This window comes from Juglans regia, chromosome 13 (genome assembly GCF_001411555.2).
Source record: "Juglans regia cultivar Chandler chromosome 13, Walnut 2.0, whole genome shotgun sequence".
NCBI lineage: Eukaryota > Viridiplantae > Streptophyta > Magnoliopsida > Fagales > Juglandaceae > Juglans > Juglans regia.
The window spans coordinates 37,870,548-37,898,137 of record NC_049913.1 but is presented as its reverse complement, the minus strand read 5'-3'; the positions used below and the strand labels follow the sequence as shown (position 1 = coordinate 37,898,137).

Below are 27,590 nucleotides of genomic sequence, written 5' to 3'. Positions count from 1 at the left end.
TAATCATTTCGACTATTGAAAATATAATAAAATAAAAAAATGCGTCGATTACAGCTTCTTCATCTCCTTGTATGGTTGGTAGCCCTACAATAATTGAAAAGGTGTGTTAAGAGCATTCCTATCCGATTCCTTAAATTTTTCTCTAAATTTTAGTTAAAAAGGACACTCCCTATAATTTTATCCTAAATTTTACTCATTTTTAAAAAACCTTCTACATCCCATTCCCTATCCTTTCTCTATTATATTAAAATAATATTCTTCTATTATTTCTTTATTACTTTTTTCTCTCACTTCCATTTTCAAACTTCACTACTTAATATTTTTTCTTATGTTTTGAACTATTATTATAGTGAATATTTTAAATAAAAATTTAAATTATTTTTTAAGGGTTTAATAATATTTTTAAAATTATTATTTTTATATTTTAGTAATTATTTAAATTATTTTTAAAAATATTATTTAAAAGTATAATAAATATGAGTATAAGAGAAAATGTAGTTGATTGAAAAAATAATTTATTTTATTTATTTAAATAAAATATTAATAAAAAATGATTTAGGGGATGAATAGTGGTTCCCTATATTTAGGGAACCACTGTTAATTTCCTAAATCAAAATCCTAAAATAGGGAATGGGATGGGAGGGGGTTTTTGAGCTTTTCCCTATAATTTTTCCTATAATTTAGAGAAAACAGTGTTTTAGGCATCCGGATGGGGATGCTCTAACTCGCTGTCTTGGATCTTGCCAAAATTTGTATGAAATGTTCTGTTCCTTCGTAATCAGGCCATATATATATATATATATAGGGAAATGCTATGCATCAGCCCCACACCGGCACACACTTCACATCACTTTTTTTTTTTTTTTTTTTTTACACTCAATAGGTTGAGTGTGTGCTGGTGTGGGACTGATGCAAATATTTTTCCATATATATATATATATGTATGGCCTGAAATACCATTCGTGTTTGACACCACACAATTTCTACTTATCTTTATTCTTTTTCTTTTCTTTTCCCATTGGCACTAAGAATTCTACACTTAAATCTATGATCTAAGACTTTTGTAACAGTCGTTTGGATAGTGAGATGAGATAAAATAAGATACTTTTAAATGAAATTTATTTTAAAATTTGAAAATGTTGAATTGTTTATTATATTTTGTGTGAAAATTTAAAAAAATTATAATTATGAGATGAGATGAAACCGTTTTTGTATCCAAACATGACCTCAGTTAATCATGGAGTGAGAGAGATGAAGAATTCTAATATTAAAGCGCCCCAATGACTAGTTTTGCTGACTATTGGAAAAGGAAAGAGGTTGAGTGAGTTTGAAGTGTAGGCCAAAACCCAACACAAGATCAAGGTAATTGGTTTTAATAAAAGAAAGGGTACTTGTTTGTTAAAACTGATTTGAATTTTGATTGTACCAAATCTCCAATATATAATTAAAAGGCTGGTGGAGAGGTTGGTTCAACATCTTTATAATATATGGAGATGAATTATATTAGAGGGGCAGATCACTCCAAAGGAACCCTCCTCCTCTTGTTTTCCAAGTGGATCTGAATTGGGAACAAGAAAAGGTAATTCAAGTACTGTTGCACTTTCTTCCACATGATTATCAATGTGTCGGTGGAAATTAAGGTCATCTACTTTGTTTCCATTTTCAATATAACCATTTATTTTGACGTGTGTAATGGTTTTCAGCTCCCAATGATTCCAAAACCCATTAAAAACACACACGTTTGGAGCTTTGCTTCTTTTCTTTTCTTTTTTCTTTTGGTTTCATGAACCATTGATTAAATTAATGAGTTATTTGGTCAAGATTCTCAAGTGCAAACACCTACTACTATCATAACCCTACAGCTTTCTGAGCTTTGTTCAACCATTATATTTCTTTCTTCCTAATCATTTAGTTTTTTCCAGCTCGCGAAGAACAAAGGAGAAAGAAGTTTTAAGTTCAACAAAAGTAAGGTACTGTATATATATATATATATATATATATAGCAAATTCGCTATCTCTGATTTTTTAATGCATGTTTGATTTAAAAAAAAAAAAAAAAAAAAAAACAGAGAGAGTGGTGAGAGGTAGTGAGGGGATTCTAATTAGTGATATTTTCTTTTATTTTTTAATAAAATCCCTAACTTTGACCCATTGAAAAGGCAGAGAGCAACATGATTTCTGGTCATATTTCAAAGATTTACCATTTTTCAGTAACTATTATTCTATTATTACTTATCTATTATTTACCATTTACTATTTAAAGATGGATAATAATAAGGTAGTAACTCTATTATTATTCTTACATTTATCAATTGTTTGCTTTATATTCAACTGCCCGCATGAAAAGGCTGTTGTGCTCGCTCTATTATTGACTACCAAATGAACTTTAAGAGATACCAACTAATGCATTACATAATAATTTATTGTAAGAAATTGTTTTCTTTTTTCAATGATTAATGCATCTCATGCATGCATGTTACCTATATATATATAATTCCTGAAGTAATTTTTTGAAGTAATATTATATATAGTTATAGAGTATGCAAGTGTCGTGCAGTCACTTTGAAAAAGAATGGAATTTACTATTAAAAAATTAATTTATTTTTATGTAGGTTTCGTATTTATTTACTTTTTTAAAGTGATCACACGGTGCTTGAGTCTTGCGCATTTACAACTGCAAGTGTCATTTCTCATGCACTCCTCCCTCATGTGTCCAAAACAGTGCATTATTCAATTTTCTTGATGATCTCATGGTGACCATGCATGTCAACATAATTTAATTGCATTTCTCTTTCTTACATCTTATCTATATTATATAAATATATATATATCCGTCGCGAAAGCAGTAGTGGTTGATCTATGTACTCCAAGATAACCCGTTATCACAGTGCCCTCCTCTTGGATTAACCATTCCACTTATATACAGCCCTAAGGTAATCTTTTGCCCCCCAAAGTACTAGTCCACATTCGCTTGGGGGGCCATCTTCTCGATCAAAGCCAGCTAGCCAGCCAGACAAATTTTCTCTGGGCCGCGGGGCATTTAAGGATTGATCTGAAGTCAGGACTGCATCTTTCAGCATCCTTTCGACATTTATAATCAGTTGACTTTGGTATGAACGAAAAGCTAGCTTGAACGGTATATAAACGTTGGAGCAAAAAAATTTGGAAAAAAGCTTGAACGGTATGAACAGCATTTATTAATCCATTCAATTTCTCACCTAATTGCTTTATTGTTCAAAGGGATTGATCGTAATACGTACGTTGTTGATTTTCTCACCTAATTGGCCTACACATTGTCAAAATCGGGTGTGGAGATACCCTTGACCAGAAAATACAGCACAAAACAATCAGCTGCGAATTTTAGTCGTAATTTTATAATCTGTTATCAGATTATACAAAAACCTCTTTAAGCGATTTTTCTTTGATGGAAATTAGCTGAGAGCTAAATTTTTAACTCCAGATTCCTATTTCTTATTTATTTTGTGTTGCATTTACTTATTTTAAGATGATTATTGGAGACTCCCACTTTATTGAATCCTTGTAATCACTTAGGCAGGTTTGGGGGTGCAACGAGACACAAAATTCTCATCTCATCATTACACATTTTTCAAATATACAAAATATAATAAAAAAATTCAATTTTTTCAAATCTCAAGACAATAATAATACTAAGGAGACGTTTGGATTCGCAAGTCATCTCAGCTCATCTCAACTCATCTCACTATTATTCATTATTATTCAGCAATTTTAACTCACAAATCTCATTACTATTCATAACTTATCTCATTATTATTCACAATCCATCTCAAGTCATCTCAGCTTATCTCAAGTCATCTCAAGTCATCTTCGAATCCAAACGTCTCCTAAAACATAATATTTTAAACTCTCAAACAAAATATAAAATTTTCATCTCACCTCCCAAACCTGCTAAATTTATCTATGAAATACTTGCTTAGAAAGAAAGTGTGGAGATACTAATGCCATAAAAGATCTCTCTCTCTCTCTCTCTCTCCCTAATGCTGAAAAATCTTACGTTCTCTATCCACTAGGTGGTTGCTACCCTCCTCCCATCTGTATAGTCTCGACTTTATCTTATTATATTTTTTTTCCTTCGTTTTTTGACCATAACATGAATAAGTGCCAATCTACTGTTTTTCGGCCACCCATGACGGTCACGCACCGCAAGACTCCCTAGTCGCCAATCCTTTAGATGACAAAAGCAGATCATCGAAAGGAGTGGCACATGAGTCTTACGTGTGGCCCAAACCGTACGTAGATCTCACGCACCGTCGCACCAGAGAGAGTTTGTCAACGCCATGCGCGACATTTTGGGGATCAACAGCCTCAGATCTCTTAGATACGATCAACGTCCACTCTCCTAGCGTGGTGTGTGGTCTTCATGAGCCTCTATAGTTCTTGGCAGTCGCTCCTCGGCTATTCGACGCTTCTTCTGCTTTCTATCTTCCTATGTTATTGTTCCTCCTAACTAAAGATTGTGGAAAAAAAGTAGTGAAAGTCTCTTTTAATCAATTCAGATTAACGACATTCAACACAGATCCATTCACTACGACTTCCGATCGAATATTATAGTTTGTTTTTCAGATTGTATCAAAACTATTTCTGACAGCTTCCCCTTGTAGGAAATGGGTGGGGGTCCCTTTTAGTTGTTTTTTTTTTTTTTTTTTCTTGTGTTGTACTAGCTAGTTTTGGATGAATGTCGGGACCTCTCATCTTGTTATATCTTGTATCTTATAACTGTTTTATATATTTATAATATAATTGCTTAAAAAAAAATACTTCTAATTGGGCCAGCTACAACTTCTTCACAAAATTTATAGCTAGGTACTTGCAATGATTTTTGTGTGAGATGTCATATGATCAGAGTAGCAAGCTGAAGACATAAAATGTAAATATACATTTGACAAATACTTAGTGTATGTTTGAGATTGGTGTGGGAAAAATAGTTTATAACTTTAGGGTTTATAACTTACAATTTAAGTAATAAATTCTACTATTAATAAGTTATTTATTGTGATAATCATATGTTTAAAGCACTTTCAAACATGTTAAATTTGTTTGGAAACAAATTTAAAATGTGCTTTCTGATATAGAAATGACGATCATTTGATTTTTTGAAAATTATGATCATATTTTTAATAGTTTGAAAGCTGTAATTATCTAAAACTTGTATAGGTATTTTCGTCTACTGACAGTTTATTTAAAATTTGAACTGCATTCCGAATTATCTAAAAAAGCACATTTGAAGAAAAATATTTTCTTCCTAACGTACTTTTTAACTTATTTGAGATTAAACAATAATGAACTTTTAAAACTATTTAAGAACTTTTTAAAACTCTTAACACGACCTCATACAGGCCATTATTCCCATGTTCCAAGCCATGCAAGGAAAATTTTATAAGAGATTCAAAGCTGGTCGGTTTGCATAATAATTATTTCCATGATTTCTGAATTTAGTTTTTCAAAATTCGAAGTTTCATTGCTTGAGTTTCTTTTTCTTTAATTTTCATTATTTGCATTAGTTAATTTAGACATAATTTTCCTTCTTTAGTACCCGCGCGCTTAGTTCAATTAATTGTATGCATGCATGCAACGTCAATGTTGCAAGCTGGGCGTACATGGTTGTTTTTTGTGAAGATTGGATTACAGCTAATTGTAGTATATGTTCCAAATTGATTATAAATAAATAAATTGTAATGTCCCAAAAGAAAATGGGTTGCCACAATTTTAGCTTGGGCAGTGTATATTTGTTCCGTAGCTTAAGCATATTTGGCTTTTACATTCCGTTTTTATATTTTATACATTTTAATTAGGCTTTATTTGTTGAGGTTTTTATTTTCCCAATTCATTTGCATTATTTTTTTTGTTTTTTACCATTGTTTGCTTGATTTTTTACTATTTTACAAATTTCACACAACTCTTCAATTAAATATTTTTATTTATCTTAATTTAAACCATCAAAGTCAAAACAAAATTTTGAATAAATTCAAAAAATGATAATATTTTATTGAATAGCTATTTAAAAGTTGTAAAGCAGTTGTATTTATATATTTTTGTTTAAAAACCATTAAAAAAAATAACAAATGGAAAGTACGCATGTTTTGTAAATTAACAAAGAGACCGTATGTATGTTGGATTTTTTGTGTGGAACCTGATTTTGTTTTGTGGCGGCCCGATTTTAAGATCCAATTCGACAAGAATTTTGGATTTGTTTTTTTGTGGATTTTCAATGAGGCTTGGTTCATAGAGCAGCCTGGTGTGTTTGGCAAGTACTCTCACTACAATTCTTTATTTTATTATTACTTTTTACCTACTTTTTTACTATTCATTATTTTTCACTTACTTTTTACTACTATTTAAATATTTTATTATTATTTTTTTACTATTATTCACAAACATTCTCAACACTTCTCAACACTTCTCACTATCCATACGTGAGTCGAATTAAGGAAAATGATTCTTGACGAAAGTGAAAGTGTAACCAACAGAAGATGTAAATAATGGATGATGTAGAAAATGAAAATCACTCCATCCAGAATAGTACTCATAATGCTCTCTTCGAGGGAGCTCTTCCATAAAGACGATTAACAGTAGAAACTTCTGAACAAAAAAACCACTCTCCCTCGCGCAGAGAGCATTATGAGTAATATTAAGGTTTGGGGCCAAAACCAAAACACAAAATTCTCATCTCATCTCATTTCATCATTACACCTTTTTCAAATCTCCATATAAAATATAATAAACAATTCAACTTTTTCAAATCTCAATACACATTTTTCAAATCCCAAAACAATAATAATACCAAAACTTAATATTTTAAACTTCAAAATAAAATACAAAATTCTCATCTCACCCCCCAAACCTACCATATAACCAACATAAGTAAAAGACTGAAATACCCCTCTTGCTAAAAGGCCCGTCTACTCAATAAAGAGAAATTAACTTTATTACATAAAGCAGATAATAACATAAAATCCAAAATGATAACTCTTGGGCCATGGCCCAGCCATTGTAGACCAACTTCTCACAGTCCGCTGTCTCAACGTCTGTAGCCCATTTGCCAGTGGCCCATCACGTGTTTAACCTTTAATCAGCCGACAGAACACATCTCCTTCACTGTCGGCGTGTCACAGAAAGCGAGTCGCTTTATAGGCAATATGGCGCGGGTCATGCTAGAGCTTTCCTTTTTTTTTTTTTTTTTGTTTAATGATTAAGAAAGTATTGTTAAATAAAATTATGAATTTTAAAAAAATATATTTAAAAGTGTTAAAATAATATGTGAAAAAAAAGTTACGTTTTTTTTTCATATTTTTTTTAATATTTTTTAAAAAATAAAAATTTATAATATTATTAAATAATACTTTCTTAATTACTAAGTTAAAAAAATTGGAGCGGAAGCTACAGCGGATTATCCAGCGGGATCTATCATTTTCCAATAAGGCAAAGGGGGTCATGATTTTTCTTAATGAATAAGCTGAAGGTGATGCAAATCCTGCAATGGTTACTTTGGAAAAAAAAAATCGGGTGATGATTATCGGGAAGGTTCCGGAACTTCTCTTAGGCAGACGTGGAAATATAGATCTTTTTAGGGTTCTGACTTCTGAGACATTTTGTCTTTTAAGAAACGTGTCTACTTATACGGATCCATCAGCTATACAGTAAATTGAGATTAAATGAATTAAAATAAAAATTAAAAAATAATAAAATATTATTTTTAATATTATTATTATTTTAATATTTAAAAAAATTAAATTATTTATTATATTTTATATAAAAATTTAAAAAATTATAATAATAAAATAAAATAAAATATTTTTATTATTCAAATGATGATATTCAACTATAATATGTCAAACGATTTTGAAATATAAATATTTTGGACCGTCGTTATGTTATTTTTTATATTAGTATTATTATTTTAATATTTTAAAAAAATTAAATTATTTATTATATTTTATATAAAAATTAAAAAAAATTATAATTATAAGATAAAATGAATTGATATAAATTTCGAATACAAACAATGTACATGGGATGCAACGCTATCCCAATCACGGGTCAAATATTCACTGTTCATTGGCAACGCTAACGTGGTATGGCACGTGTCATGTAATGTTAACTATGATGAAAATATGGGGATGCACTGCATGCCATGATAGTATTAACCACTCGACGATCAACATTTAGCCTCTGATTGGATGACGTGGCACGCTTGCTATATTAGCCTGTGCAGTAGCAATTTCCATACAACCTGCTTTGTTGTTTGGGAAGGGTAATCGAAAATAATTGATGTGATGTTACAAACGATAGAAATAATAGTCACTAGACAACATACAATTATCAAGCAAACACTCGAAGATAAGGTTAACTTTTTCTCATCGTATTCTCTCTCATATTACGAATTCATATGATTTTATTTTATTTTATTTTATCTTATCTTATTCTTATTTTTAAATATAATTTAAATATAAAATTTTTAAATAAAAATAAAAAATAATTCTAATTTTTTCAAAGTCTAAAATAAAAATTATATTCTTATAATATTTTAATTTTATAATATTTTTTATTTAATTTTTTTCTCTTATTTTTTATAATTTAAAAAATAATTAATTTATTATTATTTATAAGAGTGGGGCTACTCTGCTGCTCCACTCTTATTGCTGGGCTTACTGTTCAGTGGTTTTTTTTATTTTTTAAATACATTTAAATATTTTTAAAAAATAAAAAAAATATTAATATATTTAAAATAATTTTTTTAATTATTAAATTAATTTTTTTTCTTTTTTTTTATCAACGATCAAATAGAATGATCAAAATAAAAAGATAAAATAATTTTATTCTATTTATAAACTATCAATATTACTATTTATAAAATTGTCGTCTCACCTTCCTTCCAACCGACTTATAGGATTAAGAAGAGGCAACAACCAAACCTCATCTCCTAGACTTCGCTACGAGACCATGACCCCACCACAAACACATGATGTGCAAAGTAACAATGCAACAAACGGTCATTGCTGTAAGTGTGTGGGACCCTCCCAATACATAGTTAGTTTGGCGAAACCGATGTTGATTTCATCCACTGACAACTGACACCCAGTATCATTCTGCAGGAACGATCTCTGGTAAGGTACTTCCTTCCCCAATGATCAAGATGCCTTGGATTTTTCTCTCTTTTTTGTTTCTAACATCCAAGAACTGAACCATGTGCACCTTCGAACTTGATCTAAGGTTGAACCCAATTTCCCGTGAACCTTTTTGCATGCTCTTATAGTCTTATCGACATTAATATAATTTATTACAATGCGCATCAAATTAGATTTATCGTTTGAACTCAATTTTATTCAACTAAATTTAACATCTAAACTTAACCCTACACTCTCTATATAATATCATTTTTCAAAAATATTATATTTGCGTTTCATTCTAGTCATTTTGTCGGTAAAATTGTAGCTATTGTGAAATATAAGGGATATGCGTAAATTAAATATATAAAATAAGATAAATGATTTTGTAATTTTATACAAAGACAAAATTTTGGACAAGGCTACTAGGTTAGGCACACCGAGGTCGGGACCCATTGAATGTTCACCACAGAGGGCTTGCCACGTCTACAAATAAGGACACGCCTACGCACATCAGCAATTAATAATGCTAGTGGTTCATTGAGCTAGTGGGCGGTCCATTTCGTTCTACATCAATTAATAATGCTAAATTCGTACGAGTTTTGGACATTAATTTGTGTTTTTCTGCATTGGAACCCCAAGTTTCATTTACAGAATCTGATCACAATTTTCCTAGAAAACTAACAAATCAAAAAGAGAAGCAAATGATGAACAGCATGCATGGAGGTGATGAGAAAATTATGACACAAAATTAAAATCAAACCAAGTCCAGCTCATGATAGAGAAGAATTCTGATCAAGCTTAAAATCCTAAACATGGGAAAAGAAAAAAGAAAGATGAACATAATTAAATTCTTGGATAACTGGCAACAGATCAGTAGAATTTTTATTTAAGATTATTGTAGATTCAGATAAAAGCATGTACCAAAGATCGGTACTAACTAAAACAGGGTACCAAATTGTCCTGTCGATGAAATCTTAGACCTTAATAACATCTATGCATGTCCATAAAATTCTGTTCTACTGGCCTCCCTGGTTCTAAACTTTACCGGAATAAAGTCACCAAATTAAAACCAGAAGACCCAACAATCCACAGCTGATGAAAACAGGCAACGTCCTAGTGACCAAATTCCCTGTGGCGCCGTTGAAATTTTCGTCAATGGGATACAACTCCCCCGGCGGACCAGTTATGTATAAGAACGACGAGGGAGGCGGAGGGCAGAGTTGAGACGTTGGCGGCTTCTTGGGAGACCGTGGCTTTGGTGATGGCGGAGGAAGATCTGGTGGTGGTGGTGGTGGGCTTGGTGGAGGCGGCGGAGATGGCGGTGGTTGGGAGTTTGGATTGCACGGCATGCACTTCTGACCACCTTGATCATCAGCTGTGACGAGAACTGTGAAAACGGCGATCACAAGGAAAAAGTTTAGCAGCAATCGAGCGTTGAAAAGACGCATCTTTGATTGCTTTACTAAGGCCTTCGATTGCCAAAGTGCTATTTTTGCGGGCTTGCTTTGAAGAAAGTAAACTGGTAGAGAGGATTATCAACGCCAAGGTGGGTGTGGGAGAGTGGTTTGGTTACGTTATTGGGTGCATGGGGAGACTTTAAAAGACTGAAAGGCGAATTGATGATGCATAAGTTACTATTTATTTTTATATTTTATATTTATAATATTTTTATAAAATAATATTTATAATATTTTTATAAAATATAGAAATAATATTTATAAAATATGAGATGTAAAGTAATGAATAATGATTACTAAAAAGAATTTTTCATTTTACAAATGTAAATTAGTGTGTGAGAGATGTTCTGCAAAGACTTTGATCTTCTCGTAGGATATTACTTTTTCTTCGGGGAATGTTGTGCATGTGGATGGTCCAAAATTATGGGACCCATATTAGACACTTCTAGCACTTCATGCAGGCCGATTCTTTGTACAATCTGTGTAATCTATCTACATATAAGGCTACTTAATGTTTAATGGAATATTTTAGGAGAATTTGGGCCAAAGATCAAATGAAGTGTACGTGTTACACGTCATTGCATTAGCTAGGTTTTGATGATTTTAGTGAAGATTAGGAGCTAGACATGATTGGTGTAGAGCTAGCTGCATGCAGACAGTATTGAGGCGAGATCAGAGCTACGTATAAAGGAATTATATATATATACATATATATATATATATATAATCTAATGACAGGCTATCCAAGCTTCAAACCCACTTTTTTTTTTACAAGAAAGTTATAGCTTTTGTCATCTGCAGATCATCAAGAAAGTTATAACTTTCTTGTAAAATAAAAGTGGGTTTGAAGCTTGGATAGCCTGTCATTAGATTATATATATTCTTGCTATACATTCACATGATCAACTTATCTTTTACTTTTGAGGGGGAAAATTAAAAACAACATTTACAAGCTCACTTATATATAATTGATACAATACTGTCAGTACATCACTAATATGATTATTAATAAAAAAAAATTATTAATATTTCGGTTTCTTATGATTGTAATAGATTTTACAGTATTTACATATACCAGTTTGTAAGTAGCAAAACTCTTTAATCAAATTATACTCATCATGTATTATCAAGAAACTTATGATTATACTTGCATGATGGACACAAAAGATCACAAGGATAAGAAAAAGACATGTAAAAGACTTTTAATAAAGTAGTCTTGCATTTTGAAGCACCACAAATCAATATTGTCATTATTACCCTAAGAAACCCTAACCAATATGGCCAATAATCGGGCTCCCTTTTTTTTTTGTCCGATGGATATTTTATTTATTTTTTAAAGTTTTTTTTTTTACTTAATAATTAAGAAAATATTATTTAATAATATGGTGAGTTTTTTATTTTTTTTAAAATACTTAAAAATATTAAAAAAATAATGTGAAAAAAAAAATCAAAAATATTTTATTGATTTTTTTTTCACATTATTTTTTTAATACTTTTAAAAAAACTGGAGCCCCATTTTTTTCAACCAATATCATAGACAGGTCATCCATCACATTCACTGGGGGTATCCTGTCCTGCACCTTTCCTGAGTCATCAAGTCATATCCACAACTTTTTTACTCTTTCCTTTTTTTTCTTTTTTTTCGTGAATGATTCTTCCTCCGTTTGTTTAATTGGTTCTTCTAATTTGCTTTCCTTTCTAACATTATTTTCATATTCCCTAACTAATGAAGAAATGTATGATGGGAAAGGACAAAAAGTTAGGAGGATGGAATATGGACACGTAGATGAGTGGAAGAGAAAGAGGTTTGTAGAGAGAGAGAGAGAGAGCACCGTCCCATTTTCTCGAAGCATCTTCCAAACCTCCTTTTTGCTAGTCCATGGACTTTATCGGACTCGAGTCGGTCAACTTTCCGAACGAGACAGCCAAAAATGGGGTCCCAAAGTGTCAATTTTGGGAACCTTCTTACCTAAGGTAATCTCTTCTGTTCCAATAATTGACACTGGGCCAAACTGGTTGGTTTGAAAGTCAGAAATCTATCACGATCCTTTGTTTTTTACTTTTCTTTTCCCATAACTATTAACTATCCCTCTCATTAATAATATTTTTAAGAACAAAATTCAAACTTTTTTTATCTTTTAAAATATTTAATTTTCTCATTACAAAATACTACAAAAAATAATAGTGTATCTAATAAATAATCAAGATTATTAACTTTATACTCGAGCCTAAGGTCATATTTCATCGAATCAATCTCAACAACCAGCTGACCAGTGATATGGTTTTATTTACACCATAACAGTCTGAAGGGTCCAAAACTTCAATATCTAGTTCTTACACCCATGAAGTGGGCCTCCGTAGTCAAATAGCCGCTTGCATTGTCTATCAGCTGAGAGCCCAAAAGTAAAGCCCACCAAAATGTTTCAGAAACCAGAAAAAAATCACAGTAAAGAGAAGAGAGAAGAGAACTCTAATCATCTGTATGAAGACAATGCATAATAAGATTCATCAAAAGACACCATGCCCCACAGGCAGAGCTCTAATCTCTGTACACAAAACATTGCAGACCTTTTCTCTCTATCTCTCTCTCTTCTCTGATCTACTCCAGTCTCAAGCCTAAACTCATTCAACCCTCTGGCTCGGGTATTTTGACTCATTCGAAATCACAAGGTGAGCAGGAAAAAAAAAAAAAAAAATTGAATTAGTAGTTTCCTCATCATATCTTCTCTGGAAGAACGGTGAAAGCTTCCTCATTAATTGCAACAGCCGCTACTTCCAGACATCCCCAAGCTTGATGCATGCAAATGTGAGCTTCTACGCGGCATTTGATCTGTTTCCCAACGTGTTTTCTTTGAGCATCCGGAGTTTCCAACAATTGAGGGTCCGCAAAACCATGTAGGAGAATCGAATCCTTGAGCCATTTCCACAAGCATCCTCTGTAGCTCCTCCAAGCTATAAGTCTTTTTCTGTGTATGCAACCCATGAATTAAAAATCAACAGACTTATCAAAAACTTCACAACCTAGATTATCAAAGATTTCAAGATTTTAGGTAAGCAAACCATGAGAATCTTTGTGTTGCATTCAAGTTATGACATGCTTCTGATCAATGGTCACTTTATGAACTTACTAAAATTGACTAGATAAAACTTGAGAAAACAAAACTAGAACCTTCTGATCACCATTCTTCCACTTATGGGCCTCGCAAATCACCCCATTTCCCCCACACAATTTGGACTTAAAGCAGCCATAGGACAATTCTTCCCTTGAGAAAAGAAAGAAAACATGTCTCTCAGAATCCCAGCACAATTCCAGAACAGATCACTCTGTTTTCCATTTTAATCATTCTCGCACAACTTGCATAACTATCAACTTGCATAATAAGTTTCAAAATTTATGAATTCAACGTTCTATTACAAGAGCATTATTCAGAGTTCAGCTGTGTTATTTTAAGATATAAATAGGCCTAACTGTCAAACCAAACCAACCGCAATACCACTTTTCCACGCCAGTGTACGTCGAAAGCTCAATTAAAATCACAACATTAGAGCTGCGGAAACTCAACATAGTTGATCTAGTAGGAAAAGCAATACCGAAGAAAGAAACTGATATCTGAACAGAAACAAGATCCGTACCTCTTTCCTGGTCTGCTTCATGAGAGAAACCATTTCTTGGAGAAAATCAGAAAAGCCCTAAAACAGAGTTCAATTGCCAGATTATCAGTATCTTTATGATATCAAAATGCGTCGGGGAAATCATAGAAAGACACTCCTTCGAAATACCCACCTCATCTTGTTCATCATCGGTGTCATATAACCCTGCATCGTACAGCGTCCTCTTCCTCTGGTCTGACAGCACTGCTCCAACAACAGAAGAGGTTAATAAAACTCGTACGCACGCTTCCGTAGGCCAAACAAAAGATTTAAAAAAAAAAAAAAAAACAGGTAATCAAGATAACTAATTTCTCTCCAGAAAGTAAAAAAAAAAAAAAAAAACCTGAATAGGCTTCTTGAATTTGCTGGAATTTTCGTTTAGCTTGGCCCAACAAAGAAGGGGTTTTAGTCCATCTATCTGGATGCCATTGCTGCACCAAGAAGTAAAAACAACAACAACCAACAAAACAAACGCATATATTAACTTCACACGCACTTAGAACAACAACTTTTGGATCTTTAATGTATCTTTTTCCTGTGTTTAGGCCAGACTTACCATAGCAAGCTTGCGATAAGCACGCCTTAATTCTTCAGCAGACGAGTTCATACCAACACCAAGAACACCGTAATAAGATAGCGGCTCTTTGTCAGCCTCCATCTGCATCTCCGTCACAACCCCACCAATCTCAGAACCTCGAAAAAACCCAATACCCAGAAGCTGAACACTGTCTTGTATGAGTACTCAATTCAAAGGGAAGCCTATGAAGTGCCAGCGGACTCGATCGGGAGAGTTAGAACTCGTAAGGACAATGATTCTTGACGAAAGTGAAAGCGGGTCGCTTTATAGGCAACAAGGCAAAGGCGATCGTGATTTTTCTTCATGAATTCTGAAGGTGATGGTTACTTGGCAAAATAAATCTGAAGGTGATGATTATCGGGAAGGTTCCGGAACTTCTCTTCGGCAGACGTGGAAATATAGATCTTTTTAGGGTTCTCAGATATTTTTTCGTTTAAGAAACGTGTCTTCTTGTTACGGATCCAACAGCTTGGGATGTTTAGTTATTAATTGAGGTTATATAAATTAAGATAAAAATTAAAAATTAAATAAAATATTATTTTTTAATATTATTATTATTTTAATATTAAAAAAATTTAATTATTTATTATATTTTTAGTAAAAATTTAGAAAAACCAAAAATTATAGTTTGTTTGTATTAGACGATTTCTGGCCCCAAAAGTGGTCAACGACCAGTTTGTTCAGTTCACCGATAACACTATTACGACAAGCTCTGCGCCTGCGGTACATTGCTCAAGCATCTTATACCGTGTCATTTATCTCAGCCATGAGTAGGGATGTGCAATAGGGGGACTTCCCTCGACCCGTCTACAAGGTTAATGGGTGGGAATCAACTCTTTTTCTCCATACGAATGGATAGGTTAGTCTTGTTTATAGTTAGTGCGAGCGAGAGGCAAGTTATGGGCAAGTTACGATGGCCAAATTAGGGCTTCTCATTATGTGCCTTTTGCCATGTCTTCTCAACTCTTTTCCCCTAGCTATTCTTTCAATTTTCTTATCTCCACCTTTCTCTTCTTTCTTTTTATTTCTATTTTCTCTTCTACTAACTCTTACTCCTTATCCTCTTTCATTTTTTTTTCTCCTCCGACTCTTTTCCTTCTTATTTTCTCTCTCATTCTTCTCTCTTATTTCTTTATTTCCATTGATATGCACAAATCATGGCCATGTCGTGGGTTTTAAAAATTGAGTTCTCTAAGTCCAACGAGAGTGAGGTCTCCAATGTCAAGACCCACGACCATCAAAGGCCAACAAGACCGTGGGTCTTCAAGGCTGTTAAGAATTGAACTCTATATTTCTGAAAAGTATGCATTACAGTGTAAGACGTCTAAAATATATAGATACATACCTAGCCTTTCTATGATAACTATTAAAAAGTAAATAATTTCAATTAAATGACAAATTTCCTAAATAATTAAGAGATTGCTAATTTTGTGGGATTTGATTCTGTCAATACTCCCCCTTAAGTTGGTGCATAGAGATCCATAATGCCCAACTTGCGTAGAAAGTGTTGGAAAAGTTCATGTCCCAAGACTTTGGTGAAGATGTCCGCGACTTGCTCATGAGAAGAGGTGTGAATGGCTGTAAGGAGGCCTGCCCGAATTTTATCACGAACAATGTGACAATCAATCTCAATATGTTTGGTGCGCTCGTGAAAGACAGAATTGTGAGCGATGTGTAGAGCGGATTGGTTGTCATAATAAAGACTGATAGACTCAGAATGAGAGACACCAAGAAATGTGAGGAGCTATTTCAGCCAGGTGAGTTCGCAAGTAGTGACTGCCATGGTGCGATATTCGGCTTCAGCAGAGGAATGTGCCACTGTCTTCTATTTTTTTGTTTGCCAAGAAATGGTGCTCGTGCCGAGTTGAATGAAAAACCCTGTGGTGGATCTTCGAGTAGTGGGGCAGTTGGCTCAATCTGAGTTTGTGCAAGCGGTAACATGCAAATTGCTAGATGATGAGAAAAAAATGCCTTGACCTGGACTGCCTTTGAGATAATGAAGAACGCGAATGGCAGCTTGTATGTGTGGATCTCAAGGAGCATGCATGAACTGGATGAGAATATTCACTGCAAGAACAATATCAGGACGTGTTATAGTCAGGTAGATGAGACATCCAACCATTAGTCGATAGGAGCCAGGGTCGGTAAGGAGAGAGCCATCACGGTCTATGAGGCTTCAAATTTTGTTCCATGTGAAAGTGAGAAGTCCGAGCACCAAGTTGACCACTATCAGTCAGGATATCAAGTGTGTACTTGCGTTGGTTGAGGAAGATGCATTTATGAGAGCTAGCAACGTCAATTCTAAGGAAATATTTGAGGGAGCCGAGATCCTTTGTTTTGAAGTATGTAGAGAGAATGCTCTTGAAAATATCGATCTGAGAAATATCATTGCCATCAACTAAGATGTCATCAACATAAACGAGGACAATAGTGATGCTGGTGTGAGTGATAAGAGTGAATAGAGAGTGATATGAACCCACGGGAATGAAATCCCTTAAACCCACAATCAATTTGAAAACTCTTCAAGAAAGTCAAAATCAAGTCAATGGATGGAGAACCTAAACCCGATGAGAACTCATTTCAAGAACCTAGATTATATTAAAATCTAGACTCGTTGAAGAACCCGTCTTAAGAACCCAGATTACAAAGAAGGAACGTCACAAATGTTGTGTTTTACCTTTGATAAATTCAAAAGTTCAATTAAGAACAAGAAGAGTAGAACTCAACTCACAATGAATAAATTCATCAAATTTCATAAAACTCCTTAACATGAGGCAACAAAGCGTATTTAAACTAAAACCTAATTAAAACCCTAACCAAAATAATGCTTCATCTTCCAAAAAAATCCTGAGTGAACAGTGCCGCGGCTACAGTACACACTACAGTAACTCGGCTACAGTAACCTCTTGAAACCCTAGTTCCTATAAAATAACTTTCTAAATAAGTCCTTAGCCAAAATACAAGGTCTTCCCAAAAATCCTAGTTCATAAGAAAATAATAAATTTCCTAACATGCCCTTGAATCGGCCCTTCTTAAGTCATTCTCAAAATAAACTCAATTATTCTAAACTAATAAAATAAGTCATTTAAATGAATTAAACAAGTTGAAAGCATTCAAGTGCCCAAAGCATTTAAGTCATGTTGTTGCCCATTCCATAGCTTATCAAATGAATCAAAACTGAATCTTCATCCTTTAAGTCCATCTTTAATGTTGGGCTCTTGCTAAACTCGTCCTAAGTGGATTGTATCAATTCTTGTAATTGGCCCATCTAGAACTTGTAAAATATCTTTAAGATTAGGCCCACCTTAGTTCCCATGAAAGAGTGGTCTACCTGAGATTGATTAAAACCTACATCAAGAAGCACAGTGGTTAGTTTAAAAAACCAGTTGCGGGAGACTTGTTTGAGGCCATATAGAGATTTCTGGAGCCAACACACACGAGTCTCCCCCTTAGGGCAATATCCTGGTGGTGGGATCATATAGACCTCTTCATCAAGATCTCCGTGTAGAAAAGCATTGTTGACATCACGTTGTTGGATGACCCAATTTTTGGTGGCAACGACTGCCAGTAAGCAGTAGACAGTGGTTATTTTGGCAACCAAAGGAAATGTTTCATGGTAGTCAAGACTTTCAACCTGGGTGTAATCTTTAGCAACTAATCGAGCTTTGTACCTCTTGACGGATCCGTCGGCTTTGAGTTTAGTTTTGAAAACCCATTTACATCCAATGAGTTTCTTACCAGAAGGAAGAGGTTCAAGAGTCGAAATGGCATTATCCTCTAAGGCTCGGATCTCAGCAGTCATGGCCTTGCGCCAATGAGAATGGCGATGGAGTAACAAGAAGGATCAACAGATGTGGTGAGAGCAGTTAAAAAAGTAAGATGAGAAGGAGAAAAATGAGAATAAGATGGAAAAGCAGATAAATGATGAGCATTACCTGAAGCTGATGCAGCTAATGAGGATGCAGTGGACTCCGTATGTATGGTCGGACCGACATAATCCTGAAGATATGCATGTTGAGTGGTGGTGCGTCTAGGACGAATGGAGATAGGAGATGGTGGGGGTGGTGATGGGTCGGGAATAGGAGTGGAGGCGGAAGGAGGAGTTATGGGTTCAGGGATGGGGAGAGGAATAATGGGTAGTGATGGATCTGGAGGAGAATAAGCGGTTTGGAATGAGAATATTTGTTCTTGAAAAGTAACATCACGAGAATAAAAGGTAGCTTGGGTTTCCAGGCTGTAAAGCTTGTAAGCTTTATGTTGACCAGGATTCCCAAGGAAGAAGTATTTTGAGGCACGAGGTGAGAATTTGTCGCGAAAAATATAGAGGGTTTGAATGTAACAAAGACATCCAAATACACGCAAATGAGCGTAACTTGGTGAGGTATTGAAGAGAAGTTCAAAAGGGGACTTATTTTGAAGAATACGACTTGGGGTGTGGTTAATAAGATAAGTGGCGGTGAGAATACATTCACTCCAAAGTTTTAAGGGTAAATGTGCTTGAAATTGGAGACTACGAGTGACATTCAGGAGGTGCCAGTGTTTGCGCTCCGCAACACCATTTTGTTGCGGAGTCTCAATGCAGGTACGTTCATGATTGATCCTGTAGTCATGAAGATAATTTCTTATAATTTTAACCATGGTATTGAACTGATTCTGGATAAATGCAAAAAATGTATGAGATAAGTATATGCTTCAGATTTATGTCACATGAGATAGATCTAAGTGGAGTGAGGAAAATCATCCACAATGGTAAGAAAATAATGAGCACGACAAATTGAAAAAATATGTTAACCACCCTATATATCACAAAAAATACGATTAAAATCAAAAATATTTTTATTAGCATTCGAAGGAAAAGAAAGTTTAGTATGTTTCGAACGAGCACAAATATCGTAATCAGAAATAATACAAGGACTATTATTGAAAAGATTCGGAATATTTAAACGAGAAGGATGACCTAGGCATTGGTGCCATAGGATCTTATTAGCAAGAGTCTGTGTAGAAATAGCTGTGACGGGTTGAGGCCGATACACATAAAGTCCATTGCAAAGCTCACCCGCTCCAATTAGCTTTGTCAACTGTGGGTCCTGAAAAAAAAAACAATGAGTAGAGGAAAAAAAGACAAGACAATTATTATTATAGGTGAGTTGGGGTCCAGAAATTAAATTGAAATGAAATGAGGGGACAAAATAGACATTAGACAAAGTGAGGGATTCGGCCAAATGAATTGTGTCGAACTCTTTAATAAGAAAAACACCTATGGGTAAGCATACATTCGGTGCATGGGATGGAGATGAGAGTTTAGAGAAAATGGTCTGATCATGGCACATGTGGTGGCTATCTCCACTATTAATGATCCATGTTCGGCCTTGAGTAGAAGAGAGAGTGTAAGAGACGTTACCCACGAAATTTGCGGAAGGGTTAGGTGGGCTAAGCAAATCCAAAAATTTTTGGTAGAGATCGGGAGTGAGACTAGGTACTGGCGAGCTCGTGGTGGAGGAAGAGGCCTGGTGAGCCATCGGCAGTAGACTAGGAGGTGGTTTGCTGAGAAGGGAGGGCGGAGACTTCGTGTGGGGTTCACGGCCAGGGGCGCAGGAGGATATCTGTAACGCCTAGATCTCGTAGGGATCGAAGAGTTACTCTCTGTAACTTAAAACTCACAATTCATCAACATATTTACAGACTCCAAAATATAAAGTCATAAGAATACTACAAAATCTCTTAATAAAATCCGTCAATTCTAAGAAATCTTCTATGAGTAATCCACTATGCTTAAATAATAATCTCATCGATACTCCATAATCCTGATCTTTAGCTGAACTATTCAAAATCATCTGAAAAAATGTTTGAAGATAAGGGGTGAGTTATCAATAACTTAGTAAGTAGAAAACATATGCTAGTATGTAAATATGAACATTTTCACAGAGTTCAAAATGCAGAAACAAAACATTTAAATTTCAATATGCAAATTTCAAAAATACATATTATCAGAAATTCAGAGTGACTTTTCAAATATTTCATATTCAAAAACTAATTTTTCATATTCAAAGACTCATTTGGCACAACATGACTGAATATCTTCGTCTTATCATATCATATCAGAACATAGGCCATGTTTAACCCTCGCGGTAAAGTTGGGCATTCTGCGGAAAGCCAAACAGAACATAAATCACCATGTTATAAAAACGATTGCACTCAGAGCGGAGACCACAATTATATCCCGTGGTAGGGTTAGAGGTCACTATTATATCTCGTGACAGGGTCAAATGTCACTATTATATCCCATGATAGGACCACATATTAGAGCAAAACAAAATCAGAATCAGAGTCAAAACAGAATTTGAAAGTCATGCCAAAGATTTTTCAGATGCCACATCATATCAAAACAAAGTATTGAAATTCAGATCATTTCGCATTTTCCAAAACAGATTTAGAACATCTTCATGTCACATGCAAATTTATCAAATTTTCATATTCATTCATTTTTCTCAGTTCAATAACAGAATGTCAAAAATAAGCTCATGTCTACACCAGTTATATCAGAAAAATACTTTATTCTTATACAGAATTTCATGAGTAATGCATAACAAATAACTGAGGTCGTTTCAAATTTCTTTTCATAACAAAACATGCATATTTTTCAAAAATCAATCTCAGTCCATTTTATTTTTATGCAAAGTCTAGTATAGGAATTCCATTTACCTGAACTTCTTAGCTTATCAGAAATTCTCCATAGCAGTACTGAACGACAATCAATCGCCACCTATAAAATTGTCACGTAACTCCCATAAATTTCAATCGAACAAGTATTTCGATTCCTATACCTGAAATACTAAAATAACTTATTTTTCCTAAATGTCTAAAATTCTCTTAATCCTAAAAAAAATACCATCACTTCTCAAAATCATCAATATCGACATAATATCTTCGACCAAGATATTAAATTCTAACTTATTTACTATTGAAATTAGACTATAAAATTTAATACTATATAATATAATAAAAGCATTATACTTTAAAGCCCTAATTATCTTCTGTAATAATATTTTATTCTTAAAACCAAGCCTTCACATAGTAAATTAAAAACCAAGCCCAACGTATAACTAGGGATATTTTGGAAAAAAATGCATATAAGGCATGGATGCTTTGGTGAGTATGTTACAAAAATAAACTACTGAAAATACAGAACATAACCATGACAGCACTAAGCTCACTGGGAGAGAAGGAATCGCGACGGGACTGGGCGGCTGAGATGCAAACTCTGGCGGGCTGGGCGTCACGCGTTGAGAGAGAGAGAGAGAGAGAGAGAGAGCAAGAGAGAGCGACTCTGAGAGAGAAGGAGAGAACACGGCGTGAGAAGAGAGGAAACTCACCGAATGGGAGGCAGCAAGGGGCTCACTAGTGGCTGAGCTGAGGTCTACTGTGGAGGTTGGCTGCGTGGTTGTCGAGCGGAGTATCACGTCCATGCTTGTTGCTCTGTTTTGAGTATGGAAAATAGGGGTGGTTTTCTTTGGGTGTTTACCGAAAGGAATGCAGCTCATGGTGGTGTTAACCGTGGTGGTTAGTAGTCTACAGGGGCGTCTCATGGTGACAGCGTGGTGGTGAAGGGCAGAGGTTTAGGTTGTGGGCTTGCGGTTTCTGTCAAGCGGCGTGATCTCGACACAATGGCTTCCATTCGGAGTTGTTGTTCTGCCAGATGGGGGAGATGTTGCCGTTTATGGCAGGGGACAGGTGGTAGCAGTTTTCTTGAGGGGCTGGGCAGTGGCTCACGATGTCGCAGCGTGGCTGGTGGTCTAACGACGGAAATGGGGTTGTTGGCGTGGAGGAGCATGCCGTTGGTTGGTTTTCGTTTGAGGACACGGAGGGGCTAGGCTGTGGGGGCTGTCCCATCTTGTTGCAGCTAGGCACGACTGGTGGCTTCCAGTGGTGGTCTGGTGAGGTGTTGGGAGGCGGCTGGTTGGTAGGAGGCTGGGCTTCAGTGCTTAGTGGTTTGCGTCAGTGGCGTTGCCTTAAGGTCTGGGTCCATGAGGGTGAGAAACTAATGTGGGGGAGAGGGAGAGAGTCTGATGAGAGTGATTTTTTTTTTTTTTTAAAGTGAAGAAAACATAGATGCGGTTGAGAAGTTGATGAAAAAGTGGGAGTGAGATTCGGAACAAGCAAAAACTGAAAATCAGAGAGGGAGAGTGGAAGAAACCGTCGGAGGAAAAGAAAAAGAAAGGAAAACAAAGGCTTAAAGAGCCTTACCTGAAAACGGCGCCGTAATGCTCCTTTGGCGAGAACTTGCCTAGGCTTGGGTTTTACGTGTGGCCGTTCCGGCCACATTCCGAGCATATGAATGGTGGTTTTTTGGAGCCATTGGAGTGGGCGACGAAGCTTTGCAGGTCTGATGGAGAATTACGAATTTGAAGAAGTCTCTGTTGCTCCTCCTGAAACAGAATAGAAAAAAGTTTGGTGATGGGGGCAAGGGGTTCCAGTGCCAAAATCTGGGTTCTCAGTTGAGAGAATGAATCATTGAGGCTGAGTAAAAACTGGTACACTCGTTCATTCTTTGCTTGTTGTTGAAATTCTTTTAGATCACTGCATTTTTGGAGGTGACTAAGTTCATCCAAGAGATGTTTAATTTGGTTGTAGTATTCATGGATGGAGGTGGCATTTTGGTGCAAAGAGGATAACTCTCGTTTAAGGTGATAGACCCACGCGTTGTTCCCATGGCAAAAAATGTTTAAGTCGTTGGCCATTAACTTTGAAAGTGTTTCCACTTTGAGGATTAGTAATCTCAACAACTCCATATGAAAACACAGTCTTAACTACATAAGGCCCACTCCACCTTGATCTTAATTTGCCTGGAAATAGATTGAGGCGGGAATTGTAAAGTAAGACTTGCTCATTGGGCTCAAAACTCTTTCTTTGGATGTGCTTGTCATGTAATACCTTCATGCGTTCCTTTGACAATTTAGAATTGTCATATGCATCTCGCCTAAGCTCATCCAATTCTGAAATCTGAAATTTTCTCACAGAACCAGCATGGTCAATAGAAAAATTAAATTGTTTAACAGCCCAATATGCCTTATGTTCAAGCTCAACTGGAAGGTGACATGCCTTTCCATAGACCAAGCGATAAGGTGACATGTTAAGAGAGGTTTTAAAGGCTGTCCTATAAGCCCAAAGCTCATCAATAAGCCTTAAAGACCAATCTTTTCTGTTGGGGTTGACTGTTTTTTCTAAGATGTGCTTAAGTTCCCTATTAACTAATTCAGCTTGCCCATTCGTTTGCGGGTGATATGGAGTGGAAATTTTATGGTGTATACCATATTTTTTCATGAGGGCGGCAAATGGTTTGTTGCAAAAATGCGTTCTATTATCACTAATGATAGCTTTAGGCATGCCAAATCTAGCAAAAATGTTTTCTTTCAAAAACTTAAGCACGATCTTATGGTCATTTGTTTTACATGGAATAGCTTCAACCCAATTAGAAACATAATCAACAGCCACGAGAATATACAAATAACCAAAAGAAGATGGAAATGGTCCCATAAAATCAATCCCCCAACAATCAAAAATCTCAATGACCAAAATGGGTTGTAAAGGCATCATATTTCTCTTAGTGACTGTGCCTAGTTTTTGACATGGCTCACAAGTTTTGCAAAAATTATACGCATCCTTAAACATATGTGGCCAATAAAACCCACTTTGTAAAATTTTTACAACAGTTTTATTTGCAGAAAAATGCCCCCCACAAGCCTCATTATGACAAAAAGAAAGAACAGCTTGTATCTCATGATCAGGCACACATTTCCTTATGATTTGGTCAGAACAATATTTAAACAAGTAAGGATCGTCATAAAAGAATGACTTTACCTCATGCTTGAATTTCCGTATGTCTTGAGCACTCCAATGGGGTGGAGTTTGTCCTGTCACCAAAAAATTAACTATGTCAGCAAACCAAGGCAAATTTTCAACTGACATTAATTGTTCATCAGGAAAAGAGTCAATGATAGGGATAGTGTGATCATTTTCAGCAAATGTAAGCCGAGACAAGTGGTCGGTAACTACGTTTTCAGCACCCTTCTTGTCTTTGATGATAAGATCAAATTCTTGGAGAAGAAGAATCCATCGGATTAAACGTGGTTTAGCATCTTTCTTTGACAATAAGTACTTTAACGCTGCATGGTCAGTGAAAACAACCACAGGAGAACCAAGAATATAAGTTCGAAACTTGTCTAATGCAAAAACTACAGCAAGCAATTCCTTTTCTGTGGTAGAATAATTTCTTTGGGCTCAATTTAAAGTTTTACTTGCATAAGAAATGACATGTGGGAACTTATTTATACGCTGTCCAAGAACAGCTCCTATGGCTACATCACTAGCATCACACATTATCTCAAAAGGAATAGACCAAACAGGGGGCTGCATGATAGGGGCTGTGGTGAGCAAAATTTTCAGCTTATCAAAAGCATCTTGACAAGAAGAGGTCCATTCAAAAGCAACATCATGCATAAGTAACTCACACAAGGGTTTAGAGATAGAACTAAAATTCTGAATAAATCGCCTATAAAACCCAGCATGCCCAAGAAATGATCTGATTTCTTTTACTGTTTTGGGTATAGGAAGCTTGGAAATAAGTTCAATTTTAGCTTTATCAACTTCAATACCTCGTGATGAGACTATGTGACCAAGAACTATGCCTTGTTGAACCATGAAATGACACTTTTCCCAATTGAGAAGCAAATGATTCTCTTCACACCTGGCTAAAACAGCTTGTAAGTTAGTCAAACATGCATCAAAAGAACTGCCAAACACTGAAAAATCATCCATGAATATTTCCAAACAGTTTTCAATCATGTCACTGAAAATACTAAGCATACATCTTTGAAAAGTAGCCGGTGCATTACATAGTCCAAAAGGCATTCTTCTAAATGCAAAAGTGCCAAACGGGCAAGTAAAAGTTGTTTTCTCTTGATCTTCGGGTGCTATTTCTATTTGGTAAAAACCAGAATATCCATCAAGAAAGCAATAGAAATCATGACCCGCAACTTTTCTAGCACTTGATCAAGAAATGGCAAAGGGAAATGATCTTTCCTAGTGGCGGCATTCAACTTCCTATAATCTATACACATTCGCCAACCAGTAGAAATCCTAGTAGGAATCAGTTCATCTTTCTCATTTTTCACAATGGTAAGCCCATATTTTTTTAGAATTACTTGAATGGGACTTACCCACTTGCTGTCCGCAATAGGGTAGATGATTCCCACGTCAAGTAACTTTAAAATCTCTGTTTTTACCACCTCTTTCATGGTAGGATTTAATCTCCTTTGCATCTCCCTAGAAACTTTAGCATTTTCCTCTAAGTAAATCCTATGAGTGCACACAAGAGGATTTATACCTTTTATATCTGCTATTGTCCACCCAATGGCACCTTTGTGTCGCTTTAAGACTTCCATCAATTTGCCTTCTTGATCATGAGAGAGTTGGGCTGAAATCACCACTGGAAAGGTGTTGTCCGGTCCCAGAAATGCATATTTCAAGTCATTTGGCAATGGTTTTAGCTCTAGTGTGGGGACTTCATTTGCTGAAGGCTTCAAACTTGCTGTCAACAGTGGGAGTTGCTCAATCTTTGGCCTCCATTTAGTCTCCAATTTATTTTCTGCATTAAAAACATGAGAAACATCAATGGGGGTGTCATCATTGAGAAGTTCACAAAAATTTTCTAACTCAAACAGCAGGTTAGTGGGTTGGTATGCCAAATAAGTCTCCTCCTCAAGGATGCTTTCCAACAGATTCACTTCTTGTACATCTTCCAAGTCTTGAGGTTGCCTACAAATATTGAAAATATTTAGTTCAAGAGTCATGTTCCCAAAACTCAGCTTTAAAACACCACTCCTACAATTTATTAATACATTTGAAGTAGCAAGAAAAGGTCTCCCAAGAATCACAGGTACTTGAAAAGAAGATTTTGGTGTCAAGTGAACATCCAACACAACAAAATCAACGGGATAAAAGAATTTATCCACTTGAACCAAAACATCCTCAACAACTCCTCTTGGCATTTTAATAGACCTATCCGCTAGTTGTAAAATTATAGGAGTTGGTTTTAATTCACCCAAACCAAGTTGCTCATAAACATTATAAGGCAGCAAATTCACACTTGAACCTAGATCTAACAATGCTTGACCAATTTTTGAACTTCCTATAACACAAGCAATTGTTGGTGAACCGGGGTCTTTATATTTTGGTGGGGTATTACTCTGAATTATGGCACTGACCTGCTCAGTAAAAAAAGCTTTCTTTTGCACATTTAATTTTCTTTTAACTGTACACAAATCTTTTAGAAACTTAGCATATGCAGGAATTTGTTGAATAGCATCCAACAAATGGATATTAATCCTAACATTTTTGAATATTTCTAAAATTTCAGATTGGTGTTTGTCTTTGTGCAGAGGAACCAATCTTTGAGGAAAGGGAGCAGGTACAGGACATGAAATCTTTTCAGTTTCAGTTTCATTTTGTTCAAACTCACCATTTTCAGCCTCATTTAGTACAAGTTTAGAGACCTTACCAGCCTTGTCTGAACCTTGAGCTGGAATGTTCACCACCTTACCATTTCTCAAAGTAGTGACCGCCTTCACTTGCCTCACATTTGAACTCTCAACTGCTCCTTGTGGTGGCTGACTTTGTGGATTGGGTTAAGGTTGTGCAGGAAGTTTTCCTTTCTCTTGAGAGCTCCAAGCCGTAGTCATCTTTGTAAGTGTGCTCCGAATG

At 35.3% G+C, this 27,590-nt stretch overlaps 2 protein-coding genes across 3 annotated transcripts; both read right to left on the bottom strand.

The window, feature by feature from the left end:
* Positions 1–9,974: 9,974 nt before the first annotated feature.
* On the bottom strand, positions 9,975–10,759 carry LOC109002111 (vegetative cell wall protein gp1-like). Its single transcript, XM_018979717.2, has one exon. It carries the CDS (start codon positions 10,592–10,594, stop codon positions 10,202–10,204), a length of 393 nt encoding a protein of 130 aa, XP_018835262.1. The 5' UTR covers positions 10,595–10,759; the 3' UTR covers positions 9,975–10,201.
* A 2,282-nt stretch (positions 10,760–13,041) lies between these two features.
* LOC109002110 (dnaJ homolog subfamily B member 7-like) lies at positions 13,042–15,201 on the bottom strand. Of its 2 annotated transcripts, XR_004797921.1 has the most exons (6): positions 14,811–15,201; positions 14,598–14,685; positions 14,388–14,458; positions 14,237–14,293; positions 13,773–13,866; positions 13,475–13,569 (listed from the first exon to the last, which is right to left on the bottom strand). XR_004797921.1 is itself a non-coding variant. In XM_018979713.2 (5 exons), the coding sequence occupies exons 1-5, from the start codon at positions 14,916–14,918 to the stop codon at positions 13,357–13,359; spliced, it is 537 nt and encodes a 178-aa protein (XP_018835258.1). In that variant the 5' UTR covers positions 14,919–15,200; the 3' UTR covers positions 13,042–13,356. The 2 variants fall into 2 exon arrangements, 1 of the variants encoding a protein (XP_018835258.1); XM_018979713.2 differs by lacking the exon at positions 13,773–13,866 and having other exon boundaries at positions 13,042–13,569; positions 14,811–15,200.
* Between the last annotated feature and the right edge of the window lie 12,389 nt (positions 15,202–27,590).